General features: G+C 42.4%; 1 protein-coding gene across 7 annotated transcripts in view; it reads right to left on the minus strand.

Moving 5' to 3' along the window:
* The window catches only part of LTBP1 (latent transforming growth factor beta binding protein 1), a 406,918-nt gene that overhangs the window by 224,075 nt on the left and 165,657 nt on the right, over positions 1 to 17,186 (minus strand). For 3 of the 7 annotated variants that reach the window (XM_047068909.1, XM_047068908.1, XM_047068910.1), the window contains one exon: positions 14,929 to 15,096. The exons of 2 other annotated variants lie outside the window; for them this stretch is intronic. In XM_047068909.1, coding sequence (XP_046924865.1) covers positions 14,929 to 15,096 — 168 coding nt within the window. Of the gene's footprint in view, positions 1 to 14,928; positions 15,152 to 17,186 lie in introns of those variants that run through there. 2 more of the 7 variants (XM_047068915.1, XM_047068912.1) reach the window with 1 other exon arrangement.

The raw sequence follows: 17,186 nt of genomic DNA on the forward strand, positions 1-17,186 counted from the left end.
TTTATGTTATGTATATTTTACCACAACTAAAAAAACACGAAAAAAAGACACAATTCAAAAAAAAATCAGCCATGTGAATTATGGGCTGAGGGTCTCATGAAAAGAAGCAATAAAATACTGCTATACTGGTGGAATTAAGAACAGACATTTCATTCAGTAAAAAAAAAAAAAAAAAAAAGCACAAAACAAGTGAAAATTCCAAGCTTCCTGGGCAAGATGACCAAAACATAAGGGAAAGCTGTGTAAGAGGTTACATGCAGGTGAGAGTGAGGTCTTACTTGCTCTCTGGGGCTGATTCTCAGGCCAAAAGTGAATGCCTTCAAAACATGATATACCTCGTTGTCCAGCTGACCTGGAGTGTTTTGGCCACAAAGAGGCTTTTCTTTTTTCAACAAGTTAAATAATATGTCAGACTCTTAATGCTTGGATAGTTTCTTCTTTTAAACTTGGCAAAATGACCCTTCAAAAGGCATGTGTAAAGACATTTGGGTTAGAAATAACAAACCTGTAACCCTCCCAAGGTGCTATGTTTATTTGAACATGTGATGATGCTATTGTTCAAATAAACACACTCCGCTTCCTCTCCCTTTCCAACAGCCATAGCACAGACACTTCGCAAATGAATGTCCACAGTAGCAATGCTTAGTGTTGAAAAGTGGTTTCTATTATACAGTCACTTCTGAGATGTGCAAAAAAAATGCCTCCCGTGCTAAGCATTTTCCCATTTGTTATTTCTTCAGTTTGCAAAGAATCCCCATAAAGGCCAATCAAGCCCACGTGAGTCATCCTGAGACACCTCAAATCATCTCAAGCCTCTGGAATCCAACACGATCATCAGGTATAAATTATCAAATGCAAATTTGGCCTCCGGGAGCCTGGGTCCCATTTATTAGTTAATATATGTACAAGAAGGGCTGAAAGAACTAGCAGTCAGCTCCAGCCCCGCTGTGACAAAACACTGAAGGTTTTACCTAGAGAACAATCTTGAGATTTAAGAGGGCGAGTTCTCCAGGGACCTGGACAAAATACCAGAGATGGTCTGTGATACCGTCCAATAGGGGAAAATAGCAATGCCCAGAGCAGCATTGCTCAACTTGGGCTCTGTTGATATTTTGAACCAAGTAATTCTTTGTTGTAGGGGTGGGCGGTCCTGTGCACCAAAGGATGTTTAGAGGCCTCCTTGGCATCTGTCCACTACATGCCAGGACAACTGGCCAGCATGGTCAACTAATAAATGCCTGAAATTGCCAAATGTCTCTTGGAGGGGGGGGCTGTGGAGGACAAAACTTCCCCGTGTTGAGAACCACTACACAAACTCAACTTTCCCTTTCCCATCTGCATAATGGATGTGAACCAGAGACTGCACAGTACCAGAGGAAATGGAGCACGGACCACCTGGGATATGCCTGCTGCACGCATGTGAAGAAAAACAAGAGTCCAGAGTGAGGGGAATGGGACTGCGGTGGAAGAAGGGAGAGTTTTAGCTTTGCCATCCCAGCGAATGCATTCATGGTGACACTATTTTATTTCTCATTAATTCAACTTGTCTATTGCGTGGTAGGTGCTCTTGAATATCATCTTCATTAGTCCAAAACTAGGCACTAGGGGGCCTAGAGAAGCTTAGGTGTAATGAAGTTCAGGACAGAGATTATGTTACCAGAAACTCAGGATGATGGTTGCGTGAAGGGTTTGAACAGCTTAGTATCACTCAAGTATACCTTCTCTTGAAGACTGCATTCTCAAATCCTTTCGGAATGCTCAATATTAATCACAAGTAGAACTTAACTAGAATCAGGATGGATCTGTGCAAATATATCTCCCAGTTCACTTCATCTAGAAAAACAACTCAAATTTATGTCCTATTACTAGCAGGCAAAAAGTACACTCCTTGCATATAGTTGTGCACACTATGGAATGGAACTTTTGTGGCGTGATTTGAATTGCATTCCAAAGCTGACAAAGGTCAGTAACAGTCACCTTACTGCCTGGGGTGCTGGCTGCCCCACAGAAACCAGCTTATTGCCGTAGGGTAGAGAAGGTGAAGATTCGGGGCACCTGGGTGGCTCAGTCCATAGAGTGCCCAACTTCGGTTCAGGTCATGATCTCATGGTTTGTGAGTTCAGGCCCTGCGTCAGGCTCTGTGCGGACAGTTCAGAGCCTGGAGCCTGCTTCGGATTCTTTGTCTTCCTCTCTTTGCCCTCCCCTGCTTGCACTCAGTCTCTCTTTTGAAGGAAGGAAGGAAGGAAGGAAGGAAGGAAGGAAGGAAGGAAGGAAGGAAGGAAGGAAGGAGAGAGAACATTCTTTGAGAGCTTGACACATATCCCTTGAAATTCAGGGGACATGGTGAACAAAGACCCTTTCTGACTGTCCCCTGGAAAATTCTGAAGGCAGGAGGCATGGCAGAGCAGGAGGAAACGATAGGGTAAGGAGAGAAGGCGGCCTGCCACACCAGCATTTGATGTCTTTGCGGCCCTGGCCAAGAGGCTGTCGGGAGGTGAGGAAATCTCAGCTCTACGAAGAAAGGAACTGAGATAGGAAAGTTGCAAAGGGTTAACCTATTTCGATTATATGGCATTTATAAATCATTTACTAATGCAGTGTCAGACTCATTCAAGAACTCATCAAGTATCATTAATGATAACATATCTTTTTGAAACCATTTTTCTTATGAACTACTAACACCTTAGATCTTTGCTACTCTATGGGTGATCCATGGCCCAGCAGGATCCCATCCCCAGGAGCTGGCTAGGAATGCAGAATCTCAGGCCCACCCCAGAACTACTGAATGAGAACCTACATGATGTCAAGATTCACGGTGATTCCTGAGCATGGAAGGGTGATGGGCCCTGGTTTAGACATCAGGTTCTCTATCAGAGGTGTATCCAACAATAGTCAACATCGTTTGTTTTCAAAATACACATACCCAAAACACACCCAGGCATTGTGATCCAAGAAGCTGGGGTATGGTCTTTTAAGTAATCCATGGGACAATCTGTTGTAGAACCGGGACTGAGAGCCACTGATTCAGGGTTTGGAAAAAGGCAGACATTTGAAGTTGGGTTTCAGCCAGAGCTCCTAACTACTATCGCTATTCCCCTACCCCCATAAACATTTTTATACAGGTGAATCCACTTCTCCTTCTAGAGGCTTCATTAAGTCACTGCCAACCTGTAGCAAAACCTACAATTAGCTACAATTTTGTCTCATAACTGATGAGGAATCCCATTCAAAATGATCCAACAGGACAAAAATGGCAACCCAATGGAGACATGCAAAGCAAGACAGGTTGAAAAGATACTGGAGGCCTCCAACTTGAACCCTGTCCACAGCTGCCTGGGATGTGTCAGTTTGACTCAGCACTGACTTGTCATGAGGGCTTGTTATTTGTGAACGAAGATGAAAGGAACCATTCACCAGCCACCAGCAAATTGTTAGGTTTTCTTGTCTAGATTTTGTCTTGAGGGAAGAGACAACAGGACCTGATTTAAATCAGAACCCGACTTAGCCACTGTTGCGGCATTCCCAAATATTCAAACTCAGCCACCACTGGAGAAGATCAAATTTCAAGTAACTAGCTAAAATAGAGCCCAAGCTCTTGAATCCCACCCTGATTTCTAGGATAGACTATTAGGCAAATTGGACACTATTAGTCCCTGGTGCAGTATGTTTCTAAGAGTTAATTTCCTTAAATGAGATCCCTCAGAATTTTGAAGTTTTCAAGTAACTGCCAGGTAAAAAGGAGAAATACTTCTGGCAGAAAATGGTCCATAATATGATGAAGTTTGACAGAAGGGAAATGATAACTACTGTATGAACGGTCAGAAGTCTTTTACCAAATAAGGTTATGATTTCTGCAGTGAATGTGTTTCAATAAGAAGATATTTTCAGCCTGAAGAGTTAGCTTCTTTTTCAAAACGGGTATAATACAGAGTAAATTCTGTTTGATACTAATTCATCTATTTACCAAATACACAACTTTGGCAAGAATGTTATTTTTTTTTTCTTTTCCATACAACGTCATGGTTTTCTGGGCACATTACGGGACTCTCAGATGTTTCTAATTACCCTCTGTGTACACCCAATAAAACAGCTGGCTCAAAATGTTATTAATACCACAAGAAGATCCAGAGGGCTCATAAATCACCCTTTCTTCAGAAAGGGACAATGCAGTGGCAAAAAGTGACATATTCTAATCTTGCTAAATAAGACTAGTTAGGAATGTTCCAGGGCACTTCCTAATTTGTCAGAAAAAGGGCAGTGGTCTGTTTTCCTTGCTGCAAAAAAAAAAAAAAAAAATCTTAATGTCAAGTTTCCCTTTTACCTCTTCTAAGGAAAATTTGATGAAAATCAGGTTGAGTTTTTGCACTAGGAAAGCTCAGAAACTCTTCAGAATCCAGAACAAATTTTTATTGAATCTGATGGGCATCTGAAGTTTGGTCTCAGAGTGAAGAAATCTCTCATTTCTGCCGAAAGTTTTTCTTTTTCCCACCAAATCTTACAAAAGCCAACACTGAAGCCATGCCAGGTTTTTGGTAATTATTGCGTGAGTCTAAATGCAAGATAATGGTGTCAAGCAGGAAACCATTCCTTAAACCCATACTCTTCAACTAAATAGAAAATCAAGTTTTAATAAGTGTATCAATGACAGCATTACATCAAATTGGCAAAGGAAGGGCATCTGGCTCTTCTCATTTTATTTGTGATATATCTTTGGAGAATAAGTCTCAAACTTCCTAACTAACTTTATCCTTCCCCATTTGGTAGTTATTTTATTTTCCTGGACTGTGTTACATGAAGATGACTGTGTGGCTGCCCTCAAAAACATTTTCATATCATCTGTGATGTTAGTTCCAGGAGGTTTTTCCAACAATATACAAATACATTATTCCTCCTCCACTTGGGGGAAAAACACACACACACACACACACACACACACACACACACACACACACACCTTGCTACTAAAAGCTGATATAAATGTTTGACTCTAAGACTAAAGATGCAAAATTAAGCCCGACTTGTATGCCAATAAATTCTGTAGGTATATACTGTATCTCATAAACGTGATTTCAGTATTTATGTTCAACTTCCTTAAATTTAGTATAACCTAGGAGCCCGGAGGTAAATTACACAATGACAGCAAAGTGAGTAGCACAAAACTGCATCAAATGTTATAATCATACATCACAGGAGATGCCCCCCATCTATGCAAGATGATTACTTTTCCTCCTGACCATAGCTTTCTGTTCCAAAATGTGCTACACTATTTAAATGCTTTTGCTCTTGCCAGCAGGCTTGGCAACAGGCAAGAGCTTCCTGGGTTAGCAAGTGAACCTCTCAAGGAGGAGCAGGATCCAAGACAGAGGAAACATGGTACTACCACATTGTCTCCATGATATGATAATGATGCCCAACATGATTTTGTACCTAGTCTAAAGTGCCCAGAGTTAGCCTAAATGTGAGCAAGTACAGAGTCTTCTGTGCAGTAGGAGCAGAGGACCAAAGTGAAAGAATAATACAAACATCCTTCTATGCCTTTCTAGAAGCTATTGTACCATCAGGATTGGTAAATGAAGGAACCACAGTTCTGTGGTTATGCAGGCAATATACCCTATCTAAACTCCAGGAGCTGTAAGTCCACAATGCCCCCATCACAGGACACAGAGGTTGTGAATTAAGAGAAGGATGTGTTGGGGCACCTGGATCGCTCAGTTGGTTAAGTGTCCAGCTCTTGACTTTGGCTCAGGTCATGACCTCATGGTTCATGAGATCAAGCCCCACATTGGATTGGGATTCTTGGGATTCTCCCCCTCTATCCTTCCCCTTCTCTCCCTCTCCCTCCCTCCCTCTCTCTCTCTCTCCCTTCCTCTCTCTCTCTCTCAAAATGAACGAACAAACTCTTTTTAAAAGAAGAGAGAAGGATGTGTTATTTGGGGGAAAAGAAAGGTCTTTTTGAAATCAATCCAAGGAACCCATGTGTACCCTCAGCTGGCTCCTTCTCATAAGCCTGAAAAGCACTGTAAAAAAGTCAGCTCATTATTGGATTCATTCGACTAGTGTGGAATCAGACAGGTTACATCACCAGCCCAGGGGCGCAGAGCCATCAACAGTATACCAGAGCTAGACCACCAGGGTCAAGTGACAAGGTAGTCACTAGAAGCAGAATAGGAAAGAGAAAAAGCAGCAAAGGAAGAAACCTTTGAAACAGAGCTTGAAGCTGTTCCTTAACAGACTGTGAGTATTTAGACAGAGGCAAGAGTGGGGAGTGGGAATTCATGCAGCAAGAATAGCTAAAGATGTAGGAATCTGGGGCGGCTGGGTGGCTCAGTCAGTTGCACGTCTAACTCGTGATTTCGGCTCAGGTCATTCATGATCTCACGGTTTGTGAGTTCGAGTCCCACATCGGGCTCTGCGCTGACAGTGCACAGCCTGCTTGGGATTCTCTCTCTCTCCCTCTCTCTCCCCCCTCCTCGCTCGCTCACTCTCTCTCTCTCTCACGGCTAAGAAAAAACAGATACGTTTTTAAAAAATAAACAAAGGTTTGCCATGAGTAGCAAGTACACCACAGTGTTAAAAAGCGTCTTTTTCATGCATCTTGTAGTCACTGCAATATGTTCTCCTATTCTGTGTCCCCAAACTCTATAAAGGCTGCTCCGATGGTTATTTTACTCCTGCAACATCAGCTGCCTGAGGATTCACGATGAAGCTGTGTCGGGTAAAATCTGTGTGCCACCATTACACAGGCACCTGCGGAGACAATTTGCTCTGCCAACTGAGATGCATTAAGCATTTCTAAAGTAAGGCTGGCACCTTACGGTGCATGCTGGCACCGGGGAGATGAACAAAAAGCACACAGGTCCCCCTGTCCCCAAGCAGTGTAGAATGTAGTGGAATAAACAGGTGTAACAAAATTAGGGAAATGAGGCTCTGTGGCACAAGCAGCCCTCGGCTGACTCCTGACAAAGCAGGAGATGATTTGCTCAAGAACAAGGGCTGGAGAAGTGCACCTGCCAGGCAGACAGCAGTGTGAACAGAGGCACAGCAGCACAGAAGGCTTGGTGCATCTGGGGACCTTTGGTAACCTGGAGCCTCGGATGGGCTGAAGCAGAGATTAAGGCTGAGTTAAGGCCGTCCTGGAAGGCCCAACATGCTACACTAAGCAGTCTAGTTTTCCAAAGATCATCCCCTGTGCTCAAGCTGAGCAATTAGGAAAGAACATGTGCTTTGAGACACTGTGGTACAGACTCCAAAGAACTCTGAAAGGTCATTTATTCTAGGCTAGCCAGGACAACACCATTAAAGAGTCCCAGCCACCCCCATGACATAGGCCAGACATGGCTTACCAGGAACAATCGATCACACATGCATTTCTCACAGAGCTAGCAAACTGCTGAAATCTTTTACCTATGGTTGTTTCTTTTCTTTCTTTTTTTTTTTTTTAACTGTCCTGACTACAGACATATTTCTTTTTTTTTTTTTTAAGTTTATTTATTTTTGAGACAGAGAGAGACAGAGCATGAACGGGGGAGGGTCAGAGAAAGAGGGAGACACAGAATCGGAAGCAGGCTCCAGGCTCTGAGCCATCAGCCCAGAGCCCGACGCGGGGCTCGAACTCACGGACCACGAGATCGTGACCTGAGCTGAAGTCGGACGCCCAACCGACTGAGCCACCCAGGCGCCCCTCTTTTTTTTTTTTTATGTTTATCTATTTTTGAGAGTGGGGGAGAGGCAGAGAGAGAGGGTCAGAGGATCCAAAGCGGGCTCTGTGCTGACAGCACAGAGCATGATGCAGGCCTCAAATCCCTGTACTGTGAGATCATGACCTGAGCCAAAATCAGAGGCTTAACCGACTGAGCCACCCAGGCACCTCTACATACATATTTTCTTACACAACCACTCTGTGCCCCATACCTTCTCAGCTTCCAAGATCTTCCTTTCCAACCAATAGGACCTCATTCTCTCCTGGTTTGGGCTCTTAACATCAACAACTTATTGCCTCTCCTTGGTCCAACTAACCCCTTGGAATTACCTTTCCATGCAGCGCTCCTCCACACGGGACCCTCTCCCTAAACACAAACACACACACACACACACACACACACACACACACACACCCTCATAATCAGTTTTATTTCCATTAAAAAAAGCTCCATACCAAAATCATGTGATCTGTCTTCCAGAAGATATTGGAGAAAAAGAAAAAGGCAATGCTGCTTCTTTGGTAAATTTTTTCTATATCAAAGACCCTGTACTTTTTATTATAAATAACCAGATTCCTTCTGCAATAATTCTAGGACCATGTTTTCACCCAGAGACTTGCTTGCTCCCATGCTCTGTGAATGAGGCTCTTTATCTAAAGATGTTATTAACAGGATTCCTTGATACAATGTGTGTGTGTGTGTGTGTGCACGCGCGTGTGTGTGTGTGTGTATGTAATATATACAGATCAATATACAGATCGATAAAACCTAATCCAACAACACATATAGGACAAATTTGCCTGAACGTTCCTAACACCAGCCTTCAGGAGATGTGCCACAGTTGAAATAAAATAATAAACACAGTGATAGAGTTAGGTTACTCTATCTGTGAAGTTTGTGATGTTCTGTCCCAGAGCTCACTACTCACTCCGTTCAGGTCTCTGCTCAAAAGTCCTCTCACCAGACAGCCCTTCCCGACTGGTCTAAAATAGCCATCCATACCTTCCACCCACACCCCCACCTCCACCTCCCCTCCCAAGTTGCTATTTCTTCATAGCATTCATCACTACCTGGCATTAGGTCAAATTTTTCTTACATATCGTATATTTTGGTAGTACCCATGTGACAGTACTGTATACTCACACTATAGCTTGGTTTTATTTCTCAATTGTGGTCAAATATATGTAACATAAGATTTATGGTCTTAACCATTTCTAACTGTACAGGTCTGCAGTGCTAGATGCATTCATATTGTTGAGTATTCAATCTCCGGAACTTTTTATCTCGCAAAACTGAAACCCCATACCCATAAAACAGCAGTTTCCTATTACCCTCTTTCCCCCAATCCTGATAACCACCATTCTCTCTCCCTCTAAGAAGCTGACTACCTAGATAATTCATACATGTAGAATCACACACCCTGTGTTAGTCTGTGACTGGCCCATTTCATGTAGCATAGTATCATCAAGGTTCACCCATATTATTTAGCCATGCTGTATTTTTTTAGTGTTGCAGGGGCAAGGACTTTGCCTATTTTGCTAACCACTGTATTCTTAATACCTATACCAATCCTCGACACACAATAGGTGCTCAATAAAGATGTTAAATAAATTAATATTCCTAATACCACTTCCAAAGCCCAAATAAAATGAACAACAAAATGCTTTACATGATGGCATGTATTCACTATTGGAAAATATTCTGAAAAGATTAAATATATGTGGGAGTAGTTTCTTTGATAAATTCTTAGGCATTCTAAATTGCCTAAACGAAAGCACTTTCTTTTAGTATTATACTAGATCATGTTTAGAAACATAAATCTGTACAATGCATCAAGGGGAAAATATATCCACCACTTAATCAAAGAGTGATATGTTGGCATTTCACTGGTTTTTGAGCTGGATAAACATCAAGGGATCCAAACAATGACAACTGGCAGAGGACGAAAGACTCTGAACTAAGTTGCCAGAAAAAAAATCTAAATGCTTCCCCCTCCTTGAGCAGTTACTGGTTTACTAATTGCCTGGATGAGAGTGAACTGTCTTCCCTCGTTACGAAGAGACCCTACATAATGAGTGTAACAAAACAAACTGCTTCCATTCCTCAAAAACACTTCAGTACAAGGTTGGCTTCGTGAGATATACGGGGGAAATTCCCAACGCAGAGCAGCAAACCAAACTCAACAGTTAAAAGTGGCTAGAGACTGTCATCTATTATGAGCTGATCAAAAGCTTATTTTAGACTAATAAAATGCTAGTTTCCAGCCTTAAAAAAAAACTGAGAAAACTTCCTCCTTTTTTTCAAAATGAGAAATCTCTATGTCCCCTTTTCAGAGAACTTTAGTAAGCTCTGGAAAAGTCCAAATTCCTACACTTGGAATTCAAGGTACTCTACAACCATGCCCCAACCTACCTACCCAGACTTATCATGTATTATCATTATCTTTCATGCTTTCTGCATTTAAGTGAAACTACTCCCAATTCTCAGAAACTACCTATGCACGTTCTTGTCTCCCTGCCTAATTCCAACAGGTAAATTCTTCCTTCCCATATCAACCACACCTCCCTTCCCTCTACTTCCCTTCCATCTGTATTTTGGAACTTAACCAACGTTTCAAGTTCCACTGCCCCCATCAGTCTACAATCAGGCAAACATGCATTTAGCCAGCTCCAGCTACAAGCCAACCCCTACAAGGGTTAGCGCTGGGATAGCATGGTGACAGAAAAGTCACACGCCATTCCTTTCCCTCCTCAGCTAGACGTGGTATCTCCTTCTCAGAGATCCTCATTCAGGCTCCAGCAAAGCACTTTCTACTTTGATTTAGGTTTATGTATGCATGCTCCTCGTCTCAAAGCACAAGCTCTCAGGGAACAGCTTTAGGATTTGTCTCGGAAAATCTAGCACAGTGTTTTATACATACTCACCTGGCAACAGGGTGAGAAGGAGGTATGTGGACGCTGGGAAGGCAAACCTGACTGTGAGTCACCTTTAATCAAACCCACCAGGGCTATGGTACTCATATCCACAGAATATGAATCCTGTAATTTACCTCCCTCAGAGGAAATAAGCATCAAATGCAATAACATGGGAACATACTTTTTAAATTATCAAATAATTTTTGTAATTATTCAGCTGATGCTGATGGAAACTGAGTCCCCTGTAACTCTTCAGAGAAAGCAGCATCATATAAACCAAATGTGTTATTTTAGCAGTCATGATTGCTTTTCAGTGGCTCTACAAATAAGCTATGTCACGGGATAGTATTATTTTATTTCAAACATTCTAGTTGTGACAACATGAATTCCTGTGTTCTTATTAAGGGAACTTATGACTCTATAAACAACTTTAAAAATACCAGAAGGTCGTCTTCATGATATCCCTATGAATGGAAAGAATCCATTAAAACAACAATGGTTAACCTGCTGGCCCACCCAACTAGGAATATGTTTCCATTTTTTAAAAAGGCAAAGGTGGGGAGAGCCAAGAGGCAAAGCTCAGAATATGACAAAAAAGGTGTTATAATTAGAAATCTGCTTTAAAGAAAATGCCACTTGATGGAAATACTCTGCTATATCATATCAATATCATGTTCGTAAAAAGGAGTTTATTCTAGAATCTCAGAGTACTTGCCTTGGATATCATCTTCATTCAGGGCTCACAGTAAGTGGAAGTTATACTTAAGACGTCTCTAACTGAATACTCAAGAGCAGAGACTATATGCTTAATAGTCATGAAAACAATACACCTGCCTCTCACATCTGAAAAGCCCAGACTCCCCATCACCAAAGACCAGAAAGACTGGCACAGAAGCAGCACAAAACAGGAAGAAACCAGTATCACCCCTGTGTCTGCTAAAGAACCATCCTTTGTATCTTTTTTTAAAAATTTCTTAATGCTTATTTTTGAGAGACCGAGAGAGATAGAGACAGTGTGAGCAAGGGAGGGGCAAAGAGGGAGACACAGAGTCTGAAGCAGGCTCCAGGTTCTGAGCGGTCAGCACAGAGCCCAACACAGGCCTGGAACTTATGAACCCTGAGATCATCACCTGGGCTGATGTTGGATGCTTAACCAACTGAGCCACCCAGGTGCCCCTCTGTATATTTATTATTACCTCTTCTGTGTGGTCAGTGACCTGAGCCCAAGAGGATCTAAAGCCAGAATATGGCCAGTGGCCATGGTGAAGCCAGGACTCCAATCCAGGGCTACAGGTCTCTCAGGTGACTATTCTCTATTAAACCATCCGTCCTTCCCACAAAACCCAACTCCATGAGGTTCTTCACCTTGTCCCTCCTACCCATCGTGGTCAGACCCCACGCAATCAAGTAAACAGATGACCTAAAGAGATCTAAGTTCTAGTCCTAGCTAACAGACTTGCTATGTAACTAAGTCAAGCTCACTTACACCACTGCCTAAGTTTCCCTATCAAGAAAATATGAATAATAGTATGTGTTCCACTTCCTTCAAAAAAACCAAAAAACAAAAAACCTATAAATCACTATGGAAATGTTCAAATTTATTTCTGCAGTTCTGATGATCAAAATGGACTATTTAATTAAGCTCCCTTGACCTTGAAGTCCATATGGTTTTCCCAGTAGTATTTTGACTTCTGGGCGCAGGGGTCAGCAAACTATGCCACTGAAGTCAAATTTGGCACACCCAAGGTTTTTGTAATGCGGCCACACCCATTCTGGTACATACTGCCTACACTGCTTTCATGGCCACAGCAGAGTTGAGTAGTTGCATACCACATGTTTGTGTTGCAGTGTCTCAAGTATTTACTATCTAGCCCTTTACAGAACAAGTGTGTGAGTCCCCACACCTTACATAGCAGAGGCCAAAGAGAGCAGCTAACAAATTTAATGAATTTTGAATTTTCCCCAAGCTGTTCTATTTTCCATATACATGTCTTATGTGCAAAAGATTTAACATATTATAAGCAAATATAAATAGAAAAATGGTCAGAAAGCTACTTTTTGTAAGTAATAAAGCTATATTAAACCAGTTAAGTCCACAAAGATACTTATGTCTAAAAAAAGAACTTCTAAAATTTTCTGTATTTCTGAAGAATCATAATCTATAAGTTTTACAAAATTACCATTCTTCAATTTAAAAAATTTAAAACTGGTCCCTCAGATTACCCAGTGTTTTAATTAAAATAAAGAGAAGAGGAAAATAGCTCAGGATAGAAATTAAATATTTCCCAGGACTTCCAATGTGAAACTTTATTACCATGCCTTTTCTGCCTGTCTCTCTCTCTCTCTCTCTCTCTCTCTCTCTCTCTCTCTCTCTCGAACTACTCTGCCAATCCTTTTGTGGCAGAGTTGAGCTCTGGTTTTGAAATTTTTTTGTGTAAATAAGTTTGCTCCGTTTTACATTTTGAATAGGCTACGTGTATCCTGTTCCTAAACAGCTGCTTAAATGCCAGACAGGAAAGTGTGCAGCGTGTTTTAACAAGTAGACTTCCTCTGTTTCTCAAAGCCTTCAAATATGTAGTTTCAAAATGAATACACTGTAAGCCAAAAAATTACCACCCATCCGATTGCTTTGTCATTCTTACTGTAAAGATTTATGAAAACTGAGAGGAGGAGGAGAAGCAGTGATTGCTGCTGCTGATGGAGCTGAGAAAGCCACGAGAGCAAGGCAGGCAATCAAGAAAAGTAAAAGTGGGAAAAAGCCATTAAGCACATAATAACCTACTGGGAACTGCCTTTTCTCTTCCCCTCATTGTCTATAACCCTCCGGAAAATGATATTACTTGTTGCTCATAAAAAGCCCTAAGAGTTTAAAGGAAGACTGAATTTCAGAGGTCACTAAACATAAGCCATTTATTTTCTGTATGAGACAAAACTGAGGTCCAGAAACAGTAACTGTCACACCCTGTGGATTAGGTAGGTAGTGGCAGGACCCGGACCAGAATCTAGTTTCCCGATCATCAGTTCAACACACTTCCCATTAGACTCGGCGCTCTGCCCTGCTAAGCGTAACTTGGCATCCACCAGCTAAATTCTTTTTTAAAATATGCCCAAACACCCCTATCATAGCCAGGAAATTCACAACACCCTTTTAAATAGTATCTATGGGCATACGTTTTTTTCCATGTACAGACTCTCTAGAATAATGCTTTGACCTCATAAGGGTTAGGAGTCACGATAAAGCAGAGAATAATCAAAAGAGCTAATAAGGACTTCAGGCTGCCCCCTTGTATTTTGTCTTGATGATAATCAGTTTGAAAGAGACACCCTCTCTCCTACCCCCCAGACACACACGCTCAAGACTAAACAGCAATATTCCATAAAAAGACCAGATCTAGCCAGTGTTATTATCTGTCTGACATTTGGGTTATTCTTGTGAGTAACTCATAAAGTAATGTGGGTGTCTGTGATTATTTGAGTACACATGGCAAACCATAATTGGTCAAAAAATAATAAAAGACATTTTTCCGTGACAAAAATACTGTATTGCATGACAACATGGCAGCGTGACAGCATTCGGTGGACCGCAAAACTTTCGCCCTTTACGAAAAAGTAAAAACAACACAAAAATTTTTTAAGTAAAAAGCTTTCTTTTCAGGGACCACCGTAGTTCATATTTAAATTAGTTAAGAGAGATTAAAAGGTTTTGAGTGCTGACAGCAAGCCACTAGCATTTCTTCCCCTAAATCCATGTCATGTATCAATGTATAATTCAGCCTTCTGAATCAGAGCAGAAATGTGAAGGATGCAAGTCTGTATCCCTTTCTACAACCAAAACGCAGTTTTTGACAATTCTTAGAATTTTTTTTTTTTAGAACATGCCTATCGGTAAAGTAAAAAATTTAAACTTAAGCAACACTATCCAAATTTTGTAACGGGAGTCAGATCTAGGACAAATTCTTATTGCTGAGCAGATTAAATGTGAAGCTGATCAATGCGAACTGTGTATTAGGGTCTCAATGTAAAAGCTATCCCCTTCTGTCCTATTGATACCCCCCCCCCCATCACCACAGGCTGCGTCCATGATAAGCAATCAGGGGCAACATTCTAGTTGCCATCTCTCTGAGAAGCCAGAAAAGCAGGGTAAAAATTATTCTGAAAGTGATTTAAAAGATCTCCTGGAAGAAGCGTATTCGTGCTCATAGACAGAAACCCATTCAGGCAGAGAGCAGTGTGAGTGGAGGAGGATGTCTACATGCTACGATCTCAGAAAACTCAATTCAGGAAGGACAGTGAGGGACCGTGGAGGAACTCACCCACTCGGAAGTTCGTGGCCGTCAGGGTGTCGGCAGCATGACCATTCTCACTAATGAGAGTGGTGGTGTTCCCCTTCTCACAGCTGTTCTGACAGCTGCCCTTGGTGCAGGTCACTTTACAGATGCTCGGAGTAAAGACCACCTTGATGCGGCCAGTGTGGTTACTCACTAGGAGCGGAGGCAAGGAGAAAAAGAACAACAAACACATCAGCTTAGTATCCATGAAAGTGCCTTGGAAGGTTTAAAAAAAAAAAAAAAAAAACAAGGGGAAAAAAGCAAGGAGAGGAGAGGGGGAACGAGAGAGCCCACAACCCGACAGGTTTAAGGAAAGAGGGAAGCCTTCAGTGCTCGCTGCTCTGTATCCAGTGGTGTCTCTGAAACAGGAGTAGGAAGCTTAGCAAACAGAACTCTGGGATGCACTCCAAAACCACATTTGAAGTCGAGTCACTGGAGTGGGATTACTAACCACAATGCTGCACTTTATTCACGGGCAGACAAAGAGCAATACGGAGGGCACGACATGAAAGAGCCAACCCTGACAGGCAGATGTAATGCAAAGAGGTTGGCCATGCACCTCGTGGTGAATAAACTCTTGTGTCCTCAACTTGCATACTTTCCCTGTTTCTCCACTTATTAAGTCACTATTTGCAGTCCGACCCCTGGAAATGTTTTAGGCATGCGGCATGTCTGAAAACATCTGTCTCAAATCTCCTGGCACTCTCAGCTGAAGTGATCAAATCCTGTGACGCAGCTGTGGGAGCCCGTTTCTTTTTCACAACTCGGGGGCATTATTTCCCCATGTTAATTTATGCAACCTGTATTTGTGCCTTACTGTCAACAGGGACCATCTAAGAAAAAGGGAGGCCAGGTCATGAGGCTAAAGGGTTGCCTCTGTTAAAATACCATCCTGGAGCCCTCACTGCTGCCATTCACAGGCCACTAAGGCACGTATTTCCTGCACTCACGTGGCCCTCTCCTTAAAACCAAATGCTATAACCTGAGTGCACAGCAGAGGCAGCAAAGTATTACAAAATGGGCACTAATCTAAAAGTCAGATGCTGGGTTATAAGCCTGCCTCGACCACGGTGTGACGTTGGACATGTCATTTCACTTTTTCTATAAAACATGAGAGACGTGTAGCTCATGTTTTCTAGCTAGTTCTGACGTCCAGGGTCTGTAGTAGGGGTCAGAAAACTGTAGCCCAGGGATCAAATATGGCCCATGGCCTGCTTTTGTAAATAAAGTTTTATTGGAACACAGCCACACATACTCACTTACATATTATCTATGGCTGCTTTTGTGCCACAATAGCAGAGCTACAAAGAGCATGTATGACCTCACCCAGAACTGCCATTCATGACCAAGTCCCAATCCAGACTCTAGGGCAAAGTGCAATACAGAAACTCTAGTGCGATCTCTGCATCTGTGATACACCCCCGTCTAGGTCCTTTCCTCTTTCCAGGAGCCTAGGCAGGGAAGCAAGATGGTAGCCGCAGCTGGAGACAGATGGTTCAGCTCTGAGACTAAGGATGATAGGAAGCAGTGCCCTGCCTATTGTCACTGTGTTACTTCAGTGGCCAAAGGAGAGACTAGCTCTGGGCCAGCCTTTCTGCTGCCATCCTCTGCCTACCAGAGGCAATTCTGTCCCCCTCATACTGCCTTGGTTTGACCAGGACTAGATTTTTAGGAAATCATCCAAGAGGCCTCCACAGGCCCTCAACAAAAAAAAATCATGGTCAAACCTGAGCTTGGAGACAAAGAACCTTAACCAAAAAAAAGTTAGAATTTCAAAGCTGGACCCCAAAGGTCCTCTGACACGACCTTTATTTAAACATTTCTAGTGACAGGGAGCTCATTATCTACTAAGATGGCGCATGCTGGTTTCTAAGCTGTTCCTAGCAAGTGCACTTCCTTCTGGAGCTCAAGTGTGCCAGTTGCACCCATTAACCCTAACTCAGCTCCCCACGGTCTCACAACCTAGTAACGCCTCTTCCACAAGACAGCCCTTCACCTCCTCAAAGATAACTACCTAGTAAGTAACGAAAGCTCAAGTCAGAAGGAACTTGAAGAGATCAGCTTGTGTTGGCCCCTTCACTTAACACAAGAAAATGATTCTTCCAGAAGAGAAACAGCCTCAGATCTTTTCAAATGTTTTTTCAAGACCGTTTCCCATTCTCACTCAGTGGTTCCAACACAAGAGATCAGGACACACAGTGTGAAGTGGGGAGATGTCCTAGGGCTCAACCAAATCTTCGAGC

This window comes from Lynx rufus, unplaced genomic scaffold (genome assembly GCF_022079265.1).
Source record: "Lynx rufus isolate CCGP_SWC_20201006 ecotype Redwood Valley unplaced genomic scaffold, mLynRuf1.p SCAF_8, whole genome shotgun sequence".
Classification (NCBI taxonomy): domain Eukaryota; kingdom Metazoa; phylum Chordata; class Mammalia; order Carnivora; family Felidae; genus Lynx; species Lynx rufus.